We start from the raw sequence: 18067 nt of genomic DNA, 5'->3' as shown, positions 1-18067 counted from the left end.
AATAGCTTCCTGAAGGATTTTTGACATCGCTCGCTGCACATGCAATTGCCCCCCAGATCTGCACATAGGCAAAAACCTTTCCTGTACAAAAGCTCTTTTTTAAGGGGTACTCCACCCCTAGACATATTATCCCCTATCCAAAGTATAGGGGTTACGATGTCTGATCACGGCGGTCCTGCATCTGAGACCCCTGAGATCGCTGTGAAGCACTCGGCGTTCGTTTAGAACCCTGAGTGCGGGCAGCGGGGTCGTGGTGTCACGGCCACACCCCATGGTGATGTCACAGCTACGCCCCTCAATGTAAGTCTATGGGAGGGGGCGTGGCAGCCACGCCCCCTCCCATAGACTTGCATTGAGGGTGCGTAGCATGACGTCACAAGGGGGCGTGTCCATGATGTCACGACCCCCACCGCCAGCTCCAAGCGTTCGGAACAAAATGTTCCAAATGCTGGGGCAGCGGAGTACCCCTTTAAGCCTATAGTTCCCACTGACTTTGACAGGAGATTTAAAGCAAGACCATGCATGAAAAAAATAAACAGGTCTATTGTCTTTCGAAAGGTTCCTCGTCTCTTATTGAAGTCGACGGGAGCAGTTTTTTTTTTTATTGCGACACTGTATGTTTTTTGATGCAGAAGTTGGCATGGGTTCAGCATCAAAAACCACACAGGTATTGGCGTTGTGCCCTCATGGTAGTGATCCAGGTAATAAGGGTAAATAATAGAGTTGTTGGATATACACTGCTCAAAAAAAATAAAGGGAACACTTAAACAACACAATGTAACTCCAAGTCAATGACGCTTCTGTGAAATCACACTGTCCACTCAGGAAGAACACTGATTGACAATCAATTTCACATGCTGTTGTGCAAATGGAACAGACAACAGGTGGAAATTATAAGCAATTAGCAAGACACCCCAATAAAGGAGAGGTTCTGCTGGTGGTGACTACAGACCACTTCTCAGTTCCTATGCTTCCTGGCTGATGTTTTGGTCACTTTTGAATGCTGGCGGTGCTTTCACTCTAGTGGTAGCATGAGACGGAGTCTACAACCCACACAAGTGGCTCAGGTAGTGCAGCTCATTCAGGATGGCACATCAATGCGAGCTGTGGCAAGAAGGTTTGCTGTGTCTGTCAGCGTAGTGTCCAGAGCATGGAGGCGCTACCAGGAGACAGGCCAGTACATCAGGAGACGTGGAGGAGGTAGTAGGAGGGCAGCAACCCAGCAGCAGGACCGCTACCACCGGCTTTGTGCAAGTAGGAGGAGCACTGCCAGAGCCCTCCAGCAGGCCACAAATTTGCATGTGTCCACTCAAACTGTCAGAAACAAACTCCATGAGGGTGGTATGAGGGCTCGATGTCCACAGGTGGGTGTTGTGCTTACAGCCCAACACCGTACAGGATGTTTGGCATTTGCCCTGTGGTCTTCACAGATGAAAGCAGGTTCACACTGAGCACATGTGACAGAGTCTGGAGATGCCGTGGAGAATGTTCTGCTGCCTGCAACATCCTCAAGCATGACCGGCTTGGCGGTGGGTCAGTAATCGTGTGGGGTGACATTTCTATGGGGGGGGGGGGGCAACACAGTCCTCCATGTGCTTGCCAGAGGTAGCCTGACTGCCATTAGGTACCAAGATGAGATTCTCAGACGCCTCGTGAGGCCATATGCTGGTGCTGTTGACTCTGGGTTCCTCCTAATGCAAGACAATGCTAGACCTCATGTGGCTGGAGTGTGTCAGCAGTTCCTGCAAGACGAAGGCATTGATGCTATGGACTGGCCCGCCCATTCCCCAGACCTCAATCCGATTGAGCACATCTGGGACATCATGACTTGCTCCATCCACCAACTTGCACCCCAGACTGTCCAGGAGTTGGCGGATTCTTAAGTCCAGGTCTGGTAGGACATCCCTCACCTCATCAGGAGCATGCCCAGGCATTGTAGGGAGGTCATACGGACATGTGGAAGCCACACACACTACTGAGCCTCATTTTGACTTGCTTTAAGGACATTACATAAAGTTGGATCAGCCTGTAGTGCGGTTTTCCACTTTGATTTTGAGTGTGACTCCATATCCAGACCTCCATGGGTTGATAAATTTGATTTCCATTGATAATTTTTGTGTGATTTTGTTGTCAGCGCATTCAACTATGTAAAGATGAAAGTATTTCATACGATTAGTTCATTCATTCATTCAGATCTAGGATGTGTTATCTTAGTGTTCCCTTTATTTTTTTTGAGTAGTGTACAATTACCAGGTATACAAGGGAAAGGTCACTACGGGTGAAGCTTTAGCTGTAAAGCTGTTATCTGCAATTCTTTTCATGCGTTGTTTAGAACATGAGCATAAAGCACATAAGAGGCGAAGAATTTTATCCCTCTTGCGTTATTTTTTTCTTTAGTGGACAATTTTCTAGCTAATATGACTTGCCAGTAGTGTGGTATGGAGGTACTTCAGTAGTCACAAATTATTATTAGCCTCTTGATGTGTCTTGAAGTGTGAGATTTACATTCATATTAAATAAGGTATAAAACACACTGTTAAATCAGGCACAGAGACGAAAACAGATGAAGGATTGTTCTGTGCACTCAAAGCCTTTAGCAGAAAAAATAAAATAAATGAGCATTTCAGAGCGTGTGCAGCCGGTCTTCTGAACACTCCGCGTCTGATCCCCAGGAGGATCTGAGCTGGATTTTCCAATGTAACAAAGAAGCCAAAGGAATTTTCAGCTCGCTCATGTGAGAGACCTATTGAGAGCTGGCATGGGCTCAGCTGGGCACCCATGTGTACCTCCATTGAGAAGACATTATACCTGCTAGGAGTTGCCCTAAAGTTGGAAAAAACAACATCTTGTCCATGGACAGGGATTGCCTGTGTTCAGACATTCACAGGCCGGCTCTGTCTTAGCCAAAGTCAGGGAGATTTATTAGGTTGGACATTATGAGCTTTCCATGGCAGCTATACCCTCCCCCTCTGACCTCCACCCCTTAGGCAAAGAAAGAGGAACAGGAGTCCTTGCCTGTGGTCAGCAGCCATTCACATTGGATGTTCTAGCATTTGCTATGCTCTCTAATGCTCTACCCCTGGGCATAGAAAGGCTTTAGCAGAACAGCAGATAGTAATGATATACATTACATTCACTTGCTGCAAAACTTGTTGTAAAATGTATTTATTTTTTTACATTGAAAAAAAAAATCCACCTAAGTTTTGGAAGCTTTTCTAGAATCTTAGACTAGGCGGTAATCCGCTGGCTTCTGTACATTTCTGCCTGACATTTATATGAATACACCTCCAATGTGTTGGAAAATATTTATCAACCTATTGCCAGCTGTATGCTTGAAATGTTATTAAATTAAAGGAAAAACTACAAGAAAAAATGTTCCTCGGCAAATAGGTACAGTAGAATCTCCCAATAGCGGACACTCACAGGGGAACAAAAAAGTGTCCACTATTGGGAGATGCCCCCTATTGGGTAAAAAGGCTTAAATATCTTTCTAAATGATGGAATACTGTTCTGTACTCACTCCAGAGTGTAATTATCTACAAAACACGATAAAAAGCTAAATATAAAGAAATTATTTTGCACTGTAATAAGGCTTTTTTTTATTTTTTTAAATCATGCCAAAACATTCCCCCATTCCCCTGTTCTTCTTACCTGGCCAGGAGGCAGTGACAAGTGACACTCCTCTGCGCTTCACTCAATGAGGGCAGCGGCGGCTGCCGGCAATGACGAGTGATGCTCCATACGTCACTTCAGGCAGCTGCCGCAGCCCTCAGTGGGGCAAATTTTTGGGTCCAAAAACGCTGTGACCAGACATCAGCTGGGATTTTCCTCCCACAGGTTTCTCCTCCATGTTTAATATTTCCTTATTGACTTCCAGCTAACATCTCTTTTTACAATTGTTGAGTTACGTGATGAAAGAATCACATGACTTGTAAAAAACTAAAACGCAGGGGATAAAATACCAATTAAAAAATCCCTATACTTATATACATCTTACAAATTATTTTTATTTAAAGGGAATCTGTTATCAGTATCACCTGCACTAACCTGTGGGTACAGAGAGGTAGTGCAGAGTTTGCTCTGTGCACCCGATGACTGGGGTGGTGCACCGGGGATCGTGGGGGTCAAGCTGCTGGGGACATGTTATCCCCTATCCTTTGGATAAAGGATAAGATGTTTAGGGGCGGAGTACCCCTTTAAGCCTTTAGAGGCTCAGTTGCTAGAGTCTAGCCAGATATTGAGATCACCAATTGCAGTGATAAGACTCCACCCCGTTCTCTTTGCAAAAGTCGGTGGATCTATGGGAAATGTAGGCAGCATTAGGGTGCGTTGACACACTATTTGTTTTTGCGGGTTTTACGCTGCGTGTTTGAAAGGGGGCGGGCTCCTCTCGGCTGTCCGCAGCAGATTTTCCACAGAGGAATTTACGCTGCGGAAAATCCGCCGCAGCCCCATTGAAGTCAGTAGGGACTGCTGTGGATTTTCCGCAGCATAAATTCTGTCGCCGGAAATCTGCTGCGGACAGCCGAGAGGAGCCCGCCCACTTTCAAATACGCAGCGGAAAACCCGCAAGAACAAATAGCGTGTGAACGCACCCTTAGGCAATACTTTCTGTGAGTTGGGGGCAATGAATAATGGGGGCAAAATCTTATGCATTCCATATCAGCTAAAACAGGTAAGCACAAGGTATCCACAAGAACATCTACATTATTCTCAAAAAACAGCCTATACTGCAGTCTAAGCAAAAAATAAAATAAAAATTACCAGCGTGGTGTAGGCATAAATGAGAGTATATTGGATGAAATGTTTTTTTTTTTTTTCAAAGTGACTCCAACATAACATACTATATTCGGAAACAGGATAAATGTATAGACACCAGCAATACCATCTTTAACTTCCCTCAGAGCCTTGTAGCATTTGACCTTTAATAAAGACCCCCCCCCCCTAGTAATATGGCCATTAGTTTAACACACTGCGATTTAGCGTTTTCCCTGTCACCCTTGATCAGTGTCCTGTAATGAAAGAGGCATATTGGGTGCAGTTACTCTGTCTACCAGCCAGGACAAGGTGACACCGCAATGAGGGGACAATTACGGAGTCATCATTGCAGTGTCATACAACAGACTGTCGCCCGACTCGCTATGTAAGTGGACTGCACATGCTGGATTACATTACTTTGCATACATTTACCATTATATAGAGCTGGCACATACCATAGTGCATGGAACATGTACACTGACAGTAGCCATCTGACCCATTAAAAAATGCTAGTACCAATGCCAGCAATAAGAGGATTTTGAGATATAGGGTTAAAATAGAACAGGAATGATGTTGTCCTGATGGCATTCAAACCTGTAAATTCATAATATATATTATGGTTTCCCAACCAGTGTGCCTCCAGCTGTTGCAAAACTACAACTCTCAGCATGCCCGGACAGCCAAAGGCTGTCCGGGCATGCTGGGAGTTGTAGTTCTGCAACAGCTGGAGGCACACTGGTTGGGAAACTCTAATATGTAGACTGCAAGCTCTGCTGTCCAGTCCCTTGTTTTTTTTTTGTTGTTTTTTTTTTTATGAAATCGGTTTATAAAAAATAAAAAAAAATGAAAATAAGTAGAAACTCTAAGGCAAACGAAAAACCCTGTAATTTGAAAAGTGCAGTTTGCAGCAGAACGCCATGTGTTACACGCATTTTCCTACTAACCACGGAAATGTTCCTTATGATATTTAAAAGGGCTAAAATGGGTTCTCAGCGGGAAAAGAAAAGAAAAATCTGGCGAAATCTTAGCCCATGTGTGCGACATGTGGTTCTTTTTATTTAAAAAAAAAAGTTTGTTGTCTTAAAGAAAAACGACAATGAATAGATATACTTGACACCGACCCCAGAATTGTTTGTTTAGTTTTACTTATTCGCCATTGCACATGTCAGCAAAACATACGGGGTGGAGAGGGTGGAGACACCGGTCTAGAAAGATCAGTCATAACATGAACACTGCCAGCCTAATTTTGTGTAGGTCCTCCTCGTGCTCTGACCCATTGAGGCCTGGACTCTATAAGAACCCCCAGAAATTGTCCTAAGGGGAAGGAACAAGAACATCAGCAGCAGGTCAGATGCTCAATTTGACGGAGATCTAGGGAAATATGAAGGCCAAGGCGACATCTGGAACTCTACGTCATGTTAGGACAGTGTTTTCCCAATCAGGGTGCCTCCAGCTGTTGCAAAACTACAACTCCCAGCATGCCTGGACAGCCAAAGGCTGTCCAGGCATGCTGGGAGTTGTAGTTTTGCAACAGCTGAAGGCACACTGGTGGGGAAACACTGGCATAGACTGATGCCTCCTACAGTACTTGACAGTGTTTTCCAACCAGGGTGCCTCCAGCTGTTCCAAAACTACAACTCCCAGCATGCCGTATTCAAAATGCTATGTAAGAATCCATCCTTCAATATTCTGGAAGGCTTCATTTTCAATGGCGAAACTATTAAACTCAATCTTTTGCGCACTGACGTTCTCATCTACAGTAAAGTCATCTGTTATGCCTTAGGCCTTGTCCACATCTGCGGTCCTGTTAGAGCATCTGCTGCAGATTCTGGCAGAAATCCAAGACAAAGTAGCGCTACATGCAGCACTATTGTGTGTGGTGAAATGGGGGACACTATGCCAGAAAACCAACAGACCCCATTATAGTCAATGGGATCCATGGGGTGTCACTGGTGTCCAGCGTGCAGTGAATCTGGTATCGGCATCTTTATCTATTTTTTTACTTCTATGATGGATCAGGATGAAAGAGAACAAGGATGTATTTTGCTCATCTCTATAGATATATATATATATATTTTATTACAGCAAAGTGTAATGTCCCAGTACAGGACATAGTCCTGCACTACACTTAGGCCCTGTCAGTAACCTGGGGCTCTCCTGCAGTGTCTCCCCTGCTGTTATTATAAGTGTCATTTGTTGTTATAGGATTATAGTGAGTGTATTAATGTATAGCTAGTCTAAAGGACCTGTGAGATGTCTGCAGGACCTGTGGAGTGTCACATGTTATGTTGTCACATGATGTTACCCAGAAAGCACCAGCTTAACCTATGACCCACAGCTTGACCAATGGGCCTTAGTCAACTATATAAAGGGGCGGCCATTACAATTCACTCTCTTCTTCTCTTACCACCTGCTACTGAGCACAGCAACCACCAGAGATCTCAGTGCTAGTGTCCAGAGTCTGGAAGGCCACAAAGCTACAGTCATTCCAGTAAGTCAAAAGTCTATGTCTGCTGTCACTACAAATAGTCAAGTCCAGCCTATAGTCAAGCCTGAAGTCAAATCTCTAAAGTCTATTACAAGTCTAATCGGTCCCAGCAAGCTGCGAGGTCCTTCTGGGTCCCTGGCCACCTCTCTGGGAATCTGGCCAAGCTGTGAAGATAATTCCATCTGTTTTAACTCAGTAAAGCCTCCGTTAAACCAGAACTGGTTGTGGACTCTACTTTCAATAACTAGCCATTGGAATAGCGGAGAAACCGTTCGTGTGGTTCCGGTACCCGAAAACCATTCTGGCATCACGAACACTAGGGGCTAACAACATCTTGCCCCAGGGGTTAATACTATCTGGCCCCACCACTTACACCGTTACACCCGTGGTCCCGCCATACACCGGTGGTCCACCACAAAAGCAAAATACCACACACCAAAAATCAGTGGGGGGGGGGGGGTCGGGGATTTATTTAAAGCTGTATGCTAGTTTTTTTTAGTCCTAAATCTGTGAGCAAGCCCTCGCAACTTTTTCAGTTTCTGCACCACCTATATCACTTTTAGAAAAAGTGGGTGCGGCTTAGTGGGAAGGTACGTGGCCGTGGCCTCAGTTCATAGCTGGTGTAGATCTCTAATTCTGTTGCAAGGGCTGTGGAGGCTTTCATAACTTATATCACAAAAAAATGCTTCTGTATGTTACTTACTAGGTCATGCAGATTCTTTATATGCCTTATGTGCCTGGCTTTTTTATTTGGGCTAAAAATCCCTCTGTTCTGGTGCTAACTCATTCTGACATCCACTGTTTAGGACGGGGCGTGTCCAAGGCAAGCACTGAGCCTGCCCGCACTCACCATGCATGTACTTCCTCCCTGAGTCTGCTGTGCTGGGCCTTTTTATCCAATCACTGCTGGCTGATCTGTAACTCCCTCCACTCTGTTTTCATGCTGCAGTCTGATAGGACAGGAGTGAGCACAGAGGAGTGCTAGTTCAACCCTCACTTCCAGGACTTTGTCCCAGCTTGTGCTTCAGCTGGGACAAAGATGATGCTGCAACTGGACAGTGGTCTTTTTTTATGAGCCATGATTTTTATAAACAGTAGATTAGAAAGGTTAATGTTTTGTCAAGATGTACAACATTATGATTCTAACAGTGCTCATTTAATGCATTTCCCACAAATATGTTACGGTGTGTAATTGTTCGCGGAGCCCCCGTTATTGCAGGGCAGCAAGTTGCTAAATGAGCACACACAGTATACTGCAAATGTTTACAGGTTTTCTTACTTGATTTTATAGCATTAGACTCGACCGTTCTTCTTGTCTTTACAGCATCTACCATGACACCACGGTCTGTATGTTATTTATAGCACACGTTGTAAAGAGCTAGATTTTCCAGGAATAACACAAAAAACATTAGGTTAGGAAAAAATATATTAAAAAAAACCCCAAAAAAACAACAAAAACTTAAAAGCTACAGATCTGCAGTGACGTTCATTAACAAAAGAGACATACAGGGCGCGCGGTCATCTAACCGCACATTTTTACAGCTATCAAAGAAAGTAAATGTAGTGAACATGCGGTGATACTTCTGGGACCTGAAATGTGGCTCTTGCATGGTTGGGACAAGTGGTGGCATATATATATCTAAGGCTGATTTATACAGTACATTGTTATCTCTCTTCTTTCTGTATAAAATGTGGTTGGAACAAGAGGAAAAGAAAAAGGCCAGGGCTGCACAGCAGGGACCAGGAGGCCCCATGTGGTTGGCTCCACTGCCCTTATGTAGTGTGCATGGCAGCCCGCCTATGATCACGGCCTCTCACCATCAATAATAATAGAACAGAGTTCCAGTAATTTGTAGCTTCATACTGATTTAACCTATAAAATAGATGCTTTCAGCTAAAGTCCTGATATAGAAATTCTTCAATAGTCTGTATTTTATTATAGATACTTTGTATATTCAGAATAAGGTCCCTTACACACTGCCGTTGCTCCCCATCGAGAACGGCCGTCAAAGCCTTTTTTTTTTCTCCCTGACTTTAACGGCCATTCTCATTACGGGGAGCAATGGCAAACAATGGGCCATTTACTATTATGGGGGCCGCCGGGCACCAATAAGAATAGTGGGAGAAAAAGACGGCACATGTAGTAATTTCTCTCCCACTATTCTGCCCGGCTCTCCTGGCAGCCGTCACACTACCGTGCACTAACAGCAGTGTGAAAGAAGCCTTACCTGGGTCAGAGTCATTTCCTATAGGCCCGTTTCACTCTAGTGTAATAAGGACACTTTTTTTTTGGGGGGGGGGGGTCTGTGTTATGGTTGATTGGGGTCTGATAACCTGATATTGACAGCTGTCAGTTCCCGTCATCAGACCCACGGAGTCCTGCTTGTCCTCAGTGCACAGAGCCCTGCTTGTCCATCCTCACTTCCTGTATTTGGTCTCTTAATAGAGACACACAGACAATAGCTGCCGGGAAAAAAATATACATATAATGGTATTTTCTACATTATATAAAAAGTTTTTGCTAATGACAGGTACACTTTAAGTGACTGTCATAAGTACAAGAGAGCCTCAATAATTAATACCGTCTGCTTTTTTGTCAGGTGTCCCCACAGTAGTGTTTTCCAAATAGGGTGCCTACAGCTATTGCAAAACTACAAGACCCAACATGTCCGGACAGCCAAAGGCTGTCCGGGCATGCTGGGCGTTGTAGTTTTGCAACAGCTGGAGGCACCCTGATTGGGAAACACTGCCCCAGATACACGCTATCTAAGGCTTGGACAATAGTGAGATAACAGGTTTATACCAGCCTCGCGGACAGCAATGCCTCGCGGACAGAGACAAGTAACATCCCATTACCTGGTGCCTGTTATTCCTCCGCCAGACATTTGCGCAGCATGCCCTTTGTTGCCGATATCTTGCTTTAAGATATATTTTCCCTGCTGTACTGTACGATAAGCTATTTGAAGTGCATGAAATACTTTGAGATATAAATGAGGACCTTGCAGCATTTTACTAGTCCGCTCTGCATTGTCTCGGAATTTATCAGTGCCCTGGCATCGCTACCTTGCTCGCACCGCTCCTAATACCTCTACCCATTGAAGTTAGCACCACGCTGCTTTCCCCCACTGCTCTGCAGTATTGCCGGCCTACCTTTAATTCAGCCGACATAATAACCGCCCGCTCCGTTGAGTATGAAGCACGCTCCGTTGAGTATGAAGCACGTTATTAATTCTGTATTCTGTCATTCGATTATTGAGTCCCAGGTGCATTATTTTCCACTTTTCTGTCATTATAGTGAAGTTATCACCCTTTTGTCCATTCTTTTAATTTAGCTAGATGGAGAATCTATCACCGAGAAGGAGATTTGCTTGCTTTTGGATTTGCTGGCAGTTTTACAGTGGCTCCTGTTTATCTGAATCATGCAAACATTATTAACTGTGGGGGTTTTATTCATAATAAAAAAAAAAAAGAAAAAAGAAAAAAAAAAGGCCACCGACGCATTAATCAAGCGGCTTTCAGAATGCAATAATTGAGCGCTATGAGATATGGAGATAATATAGGTATTGTCTAGCTAGAGCTGACAATATTACCAAGTCCGGTACGCATATAATTACAGTAAAAATTAATGTCTGCAGCTCGGAGTTGGCTACACAAACCTGTCTATGAGTTTGGTAAACCAATATTAAAGAGGTTATTCCCATCTTTGCTTGTTATCCCTTTATCCATAGGATAGGGGATATCAAGCTTATCAGGCCCAATGCTGGGACCCCTGCCAATCCCAGTAAAAGGGACATAATTAACCCCAGAATGAATAAAGCGCACTGTGCCTCGCGATTACCAGAGGTCCCAGCGGTCAGACCCACAGTGATCAGCTTGTTATCCCCTATCCTATGGATAGGGAATAACAAGCTAAGATGGGAATCTGCTTTCTCAGAGCCATAACAGAATGTAACTTATTTGTGGATTTTCCCATTAAAGGACATCTGCAGCCCTAGACACTTATCCCCCTATCCGCAGGATAGGGTATAAGTGTCTGATCCCGGGGGGTATGAACGCTGGGACCCATGCAATCTGCTGTACGGGGCCCCGGCTCTTTCGTGCAGGAGGCGTGTCGGACGCAGAATGACGCCATGGCCCACAAGCCCCCTCCATGTATCTCTATGGGAGAGGCAGAGATGCAGCGTTCGTGCCTCCCCGCCTCTCCCATAGAGCTGTATGGAGGGGAGTGTCATCGACCTCAGTGAGGTGCAGAGCTGCGGCAATTGCAGCGATCAGACACATATCCCCTATCCTGTGTCTAAGACTGTAGTACTCCTTTAAGGGTAGTAACACATATTGCAGTTACGCAGCAGATTTTATGCCGCAGACAATGTGCCAAATTCCAAAGTGGATCTGGAATGGGCAAGTAGTATACCTTCCATTATATTTCCCCTTCCAGTTTCATCTACTTGTGCTTTTGGGACATTTTTAATGCTGCAGAAAATCCGGAGCGTGTAACTGCAACATGTGTTCCTACCCTTAATTGGAAAATCCAATTTTTAGCTACATTCTGATATGGTGGTGAGAAAGCACATTTTTCCCTTTAGGGTGGGAACACACATTGCAGTTACCCTGCAGATTTTCTGTAGCAGAAATGTTGCCAAAGGCAGAAGTGGATCCAGTGGCAGAAGGAGAAATATCAAGGATGGTCTTATACTTTCCCCTTCCAATTGGATCCACTTCTGCCTTTGGCACATTTTCTTCTGCAGAAAGTCTGTAGGATATCTGCAATGTGTTTTCCTGCCCTAAAGAAGTATCCTGAGAGCAGGAATATAAATGTCCCAAAATTAATAAAGTGCATCGCACCTGCGTGTCTATCCCTTCATTCATCCTCTATGGGGTCGCTGCGCAGTTACAATGCTCTTTATTCACTACGACTGGACCCCCACCAATCATTCTTGTTATCCACAATATCAAGCTGAGATGAAAATACCCCTTTAGGGTAAATTCACACATACTGTATCCTGCACATATTTGATGCGCAGGATTTGATGCTGCAGATTTCAATGTTAACTAAATGACTGAACACAGCTTTAAATTCTGACAAGTCCCAGAGACTCTGTTTTTTAGAATAACGGGACTACGTCTGAAAAGAAATGAGCAAATTGTTATCGCATAAAGCTAATTCTTTCCAATATCCCACAAGATGTCTTAGATGGATTTTGTAAAGTGGCAGGAGCTATAACTAGCCCTACCTAACTGCACGATTCCTGCATTATCAATCAGGTTCCATACTGTACGGCTGCTGCTGGAAACCCCACGCTACCCGTAGTTATAAAAAACAAAATATAAAACTAAGGAGACCTCAGTTTCATAGACAACTTTTCCGGACAATTGCCACTTTCAATTCAGAGTGAATTTATACAGACATCAAAAACATAAAACGTCAGATTCCGACCTTTTTTGGTTAAGATTTCATTGGCGTCTTGGGCACACACTTGTCAAAGTACTATTAAAGTTACCAATTTCGCCTAAGGGTTTTTTTTAAACAGCGATTCAGGACTTGCAGTGGTGTACGAAGACAAGGGAGACTCACCTTCATTATCAAATGAAGTTCACAACCATATGACTAATTCCCTGAATTGTCAGACTAAACTTTTCAAGAAACTGTTAAAAGAGGTGTAATGAGGACACCCTAAGCTATTTCATGATAATAAAATAAAACTATTTGGGTGTTGGCCACAGGTCCTATTTAAAGTGTACATTATGTCCAGAGGCAGGATATGCTTAAAACTCCCCGGCAATCTCATAGCCCAAGACTTGCCTTGAGATGCCGCAATCGGGAGACGTATGTTCGGAATTCCTCTTGATTCTAGATCAATGTGCATTCCTTTTGTAGAGTTGGACTGCCACAAACGTATTATAACTTTTATGCATATAACTCATATATTCCTTGGGGGTTTTTGATGTCCCCAATAATGACAATGTGACCTAATAGATTAATAGGATCCTGTAAAGGACTCCTGATTCCAAAGTTTGCCTTGGGAAAGGCCACAGAAAGCTAGAACTTAAGAACCAATGCTTTATTCCTTTGTGGGAATCCCTCTCCTCTCATCTTTCCATCTTTCAGCTTTAGGTCAGGCTTAGGTCATCTATTGCCCAAAGGATGCCCAGAGGTCAAAACTTTCTTTGTAAAAAGGTGAGATCATAAAATGCGATACCTGCAAATATTTAAAATGTTAAAATCTGCTGCAAATATAGACAATAGTTAGTCGTCTATCCTGTAGAAAAGTCCTCTGTTTCTTCATAGACACTGGTCTATTGCCAATGTCTTTTTTCCATACAGTGATATGCTCTGATGGCTATTATGTAGTATCATATCTACCACTGGTAGGTATCTGGGTGCCACATGGTATGTGCTACAGCAAACACATTTAAGTCATAAAGTTTAGTGGCTTTAAGGAAATTCATCCACATAATAAATCGAGCCCCAAATAGCTCGATCACAGAATACGCACAGGGATTGGGAGAGACCATTGTTACAATTCTGGGACCGAGACTCCATTGACCCAACTATCAAAGTCTTAAATAGGAATGGAGGCCGTGTATATCTGTGACCCAGAATGTTTGTGGCTTCATTGAAGACAACGCGCATTGTGCCGGCCTGCTTAAAAATGGGCTAATATTAACTTGCTGCGTACAAGGTAAGTAGCGAGAGGAAGGTGGAGGCTCTCCTGCACCCACTGACAAGCTTTCCTCTCCATTCACTTGTGCATTTATCACCTAGATGGGAAAAGTCATCTTGGCTATGGTGGTAGGATGGTAGCCTCCTAAAACGACAAAGTGGAGGAGGCCAAATGCCCTGTGTGTCCTTTCTTTACTCTAGTTCTGAATAAACAAATTAAGCTTTTCATTTACCAAAAGTGACCCATGAACATAAGACGATCAATCCCCAAATGTATCCTATGGAGATGGAAAAGATATAATGGATTTGCTCTTCTTCTAACCAAGATCCCAAAAATCTAACACTTCCTGCATATAAATGTATTTCACTCACTTTGAGGGAACGTACGTCTGCCGCTCTCCTTTGTTTGATGTGGACATCTATTCTAAAATCTGGATTCAGTGTTTTGCTTTCTGCCTGCGCTGATATAAAGCTCTATTACCATCCGATCCCGCTGATATTTCCAAACGCTGTCCTTCAGTCTTTGCAGAACCTGCCACCTGCTTTGTGAACCATATCGCTTCATTTTTTTTCCCTGAGTTTTTAACAATCTGCCAGCCAAAAAGAAAGGTTCTGTTAGCTTCCGAGCTTCATCTTTTTTTTTTTTATAATATTTGTCTTGACAAGATGGATTTATAAAACCATGGAAACCTTTGCTCTTGGCAAAATTAAAAAGACATAAAAAAATGATGTAGGAAAATTAAAAAGTGAATTTCCAGATTTTAGATGAAAGGTCGGGGTCAAGTCTGAGGGTCTAAAGCAAGAAAATTTTTCTCCTCAACTTTTTCCCAAAAAACCCTCAATACATCTACATTTTTTTTACTCCAAGCAGTATCTAGGAAAAATAAATGGCAACTAAACAGCTGCCATTACAGTGCCCTATGAGGGTTTTTTAACTGTAGGGGAAAAAGGGGAAAACATTTTATTTGTCTCTTTAAATGATAATTTTGCCTAAAAATACATGAATATGTAATGCTGCCTACAGTGGGGCACAAAGAAAAGATGCCCCGTAGCAAACATCAAAATAGCGCCCCCATGTGATACCAGATTTTGCATCTGGACCAACCAGGACTGGACCCTACTCTATCCAAAGCCCCCACTTTTGAGAAAGTGAGAAATAACAAAGAAAGAAAAAGTTGAATACATTTTTTTTTTAATAAAAGTACTGTAAGGACAACTAAATGACTTACACAGGAATGTTTATTTAATCTTACAAAGTAATGTTCTGACGCACTGATGCATGCACTGACTGGTGTCTGGTAGTGCCCCCTACAGTACAGGGAGGTATTACATGTTCTGTACACTTTAACTGTACCAGGGTTACCTGCTCCTTTGGACACCAGGTGAGGGCGGCTCCATGTTCCTTTTTTTAAGGACATTGCATGTTCTGTACAGGACCCTGAAGAAGCTCCTGTCCTCTACATAGACCAGTGTTTCCCAAGCAGGGTGCCCACGGCTGTTGCAAAACTACAACTCCCAGCATGCCCAGACAGCCTTTGGCTGTCCGGGCATGCCGGGAGTTGTAGTTTTGCAACAGCCGGAGGCTCCCTGCTTGGGAAACACTGACATAGACAGTGATTACAGCTCCCAGCAGATCTTTCTTACATTTATATGTAAGGATTTGCTTTATCTATATTAGTTTTCTATTTATTTTTCTTTAATTCTCACTTTTTTCCGATTTTTGGATGACATTTTGTTGGCTTCAGAACCAATTACCAGGTTACCATAGAGTTATGGACTCAACATACAATGGTTTCAACATACAATGGTCTTTCTGGAACCTAACTTGAGGGACCACTGTAGTGGGTTTGACTGAAAAAAAAACCCTTTATGTATATGCCAGGTAAAGGGGCATTACAGGCTTCACTTAGCAGTTCATTTGAATGGACCACTTGAGTAAAACTTTGAGCTGTGACTACAACATATTGTTTATCATTGCCTTGAATTCTTCCTATTACCACCCCAAAAATATAATAGAAATTTTTAACATTTTTTTAACATTTTTGTTTGCTACGTTCACACAGTACACTTCTTTGTTGCAGAAATCTGATGTGGAATCCAAAGGCAGAAATCTGAAGCATACCCCTGGATTTCTGCAATGGATTTACACTTTCAATGCTGAGGATTTGGCCATGGTTTTGGGTGCAGATTAGCTACATTTAATAGGATAATCCAAGTCCTGGATGCCTCATGCACAGTCAACAAAAGGTTCTGTATTAAAGAAATTTCTTGCCACTGCTGTTTTTTATTCACAAAATAGAATTTAAGTCTACGTAGGAATAAATCTGCGCCATGTGTTTTTTGATAAAGACCTTAGGAGGAATTTTTTTCCTCACAGTTTGTTCCTTATTTTCTTATAAATGGGGATGCTTTATCCAAAACATTACTGATGCAATGTTTTGAGGAATTTGTTTTATAGAGTACAGAGCATGTTATTCTAATCCCTGTGCCTACCACATCGGAGAAAAGCAGGTACCGTATTTTTCGCCGTATAAGACGCACTTTTTCTTCCCCAAAACTGGTGGGGAAAAGTTGGTGCATCTTATACGGTGAATACACCCCTATCGGGTCGGTTCCTGCGGCCATCAATGGCCGAGACCCGCGGCTAATACAGGACATCACCTATTGCGGTGATGCCCTGTATTAACCCTTCAGACGCGGCGATCAAAGCTGACCGCCGCGTCTGTAGCGAAAGTGACACTAACCCGGCTGCTCAGTCGGACTGTTTGGGACCGCCGTGGTGAAATCGCAGCGTCCCGAACAGCTTACAGGACACCGTGATGGACCTACCTGCCTCCTCGGTGTCTGCTCCGTGCCGGGATCCCCTGCATGGCCGGCGCTCTCCTTTGTCGTCATCACGTTGTCGCGCACGCCGTCCCGTCATCCAATAGGAGTGTCGTGCATAGCGACGTGATGGCGGCGACGGAGAGTGAGGATAACGGGCAGCAGAGACGTTGCGGAGCGACGGGGACACCCCGGGGACGCGGCGACAGCGATGGAGGGCGACATCCAGAGCAGCGGTGACGGGTCCAGAGCGGCGGGAACACTCCTATACCAGTGGTCTTCAACCTGCAGACCTCCAGATGTTGCAAAACTACAACTCCTGGCATGCCTGGAGTTGTACAACTGGGAGTTGTAGTTTTGCAACATCTGGAGGTCCGCAGGTTGAAGGTTCAGAATCTTTTTTTTCTAGATTTTCATCCTTTAAAATTAGGTGCGTCTTATATGCCGGAGCGACTTATATGGCGAAAAATACGGTATGTTTTTCTAATCGTGAATAGCTCTCTTAATGTGAATTTGTCATAATTATGATACGAGCTGCAGACACCATCAGATATTATGCAAACCTTTGTTAGTGTTGATGGGTTTGTCACAACTTGTTTGATGGGTTGATGGGTTTGTCTCCACAGGCTCAAGTGTCAAGGAGGAGGGGTTGAGCTGTTAAAGTGCCGTAGCATCTCCTGCTTCCTGGGTCCCCTCTCCTCTGTTTCCTGGTTGAATGATTTACAGGGCACAAAGTCCGATCTCCAAATCGAGTGCAATATTGTGGCACCTAAATGGTTCAGCCCCATCACCTTGACACTTGAGCCCTGGGAGAAATTGTTGTCATGTTATCTAACAGCTCATATCAGAATTATAAGCAGACATATTTCAGAAATCTGTCATCAGAAAATAACCCATGATTTAAATCAGGATTTTATGTTAACCATATTTAAGAATTTTTCATGATGTTTTTTATTTCTAAATTTTCCATTTTACTTTTTATATTTTAACCTTTTTTTTTTTTTTTTTTTTTTTTTTTTAAATCTTGCAGTTTCCATTCTGGCCACTAGGCCTAAAACTAAGCTGAGACTTCCTGTTCGGTTGTACAGAAGAGGAAGTAACAGGTGAGCCCAGTATATAGATATAGGTACACACAATAGCTGTTGCTAACAAATCAGCCTCCCCTTTCTATGCAATGGTCATCGAACACCTCCAGAGACCTTTCCTATTCATTTTAATGAGACAGCATCAGTCTATTTTTGTCTATGGCCTATGGGGCCTGCAGTAAAGCATATTTCTAAATGCTGTTAAACCAACTCCTATCATAATGTACAACAAATGAAATAAAAATAAAC

General features: G+C 43.4%; 1 protein-coding gene across 10 annotated transcripts in view; it reads right to left on the bottom strand.

Annotated features, from left to right (window-relative positions):
• The window catches only part of SDK2 (sidekick cell adhesion molecule 2), a 727771-nt gene that overhangs the window by 477844 nt on the left and 231860 nt on the right, over positions 1-18067 (bottom strand). Inside the window, exon 1 of one of the 10 annotated variants that reach the window (XM_056550653.1) lies at positions 8526-8883. The exons of the other annotated variants lie outside the window; for them this stretch is intronic. Coding sequence (XP_056406628.1) covers positions 8526-8580 — 55 coding nt within the window. The 5' untranslated portion in view covers positions 8581-8883. Of the gene's footprint in view, positions 1-8525; positions 8884-18067 lie in introns of those variants that run through there. 10 annotated transcript variants of the gene reach the window in all.

The sequence above is a fragment of the Hyla sarda genome, chromosome 13, assembly GCF_029499605.1.
Source record: "Hyla sarda isolate aHylSar1 chromosome 13, aHylSar1.hap1, whole genome shotgun sequence".
Classification (NCBI taxonomy): domain Eukaryota; kingdom Metazoa; phylum Chordata; class Amphibia; order Anura; family Hylidae; genus Hyla; species Hyla sarda.
This window is presented reverse-complemented; position numbering and strand designations above follow the sequence as displayed.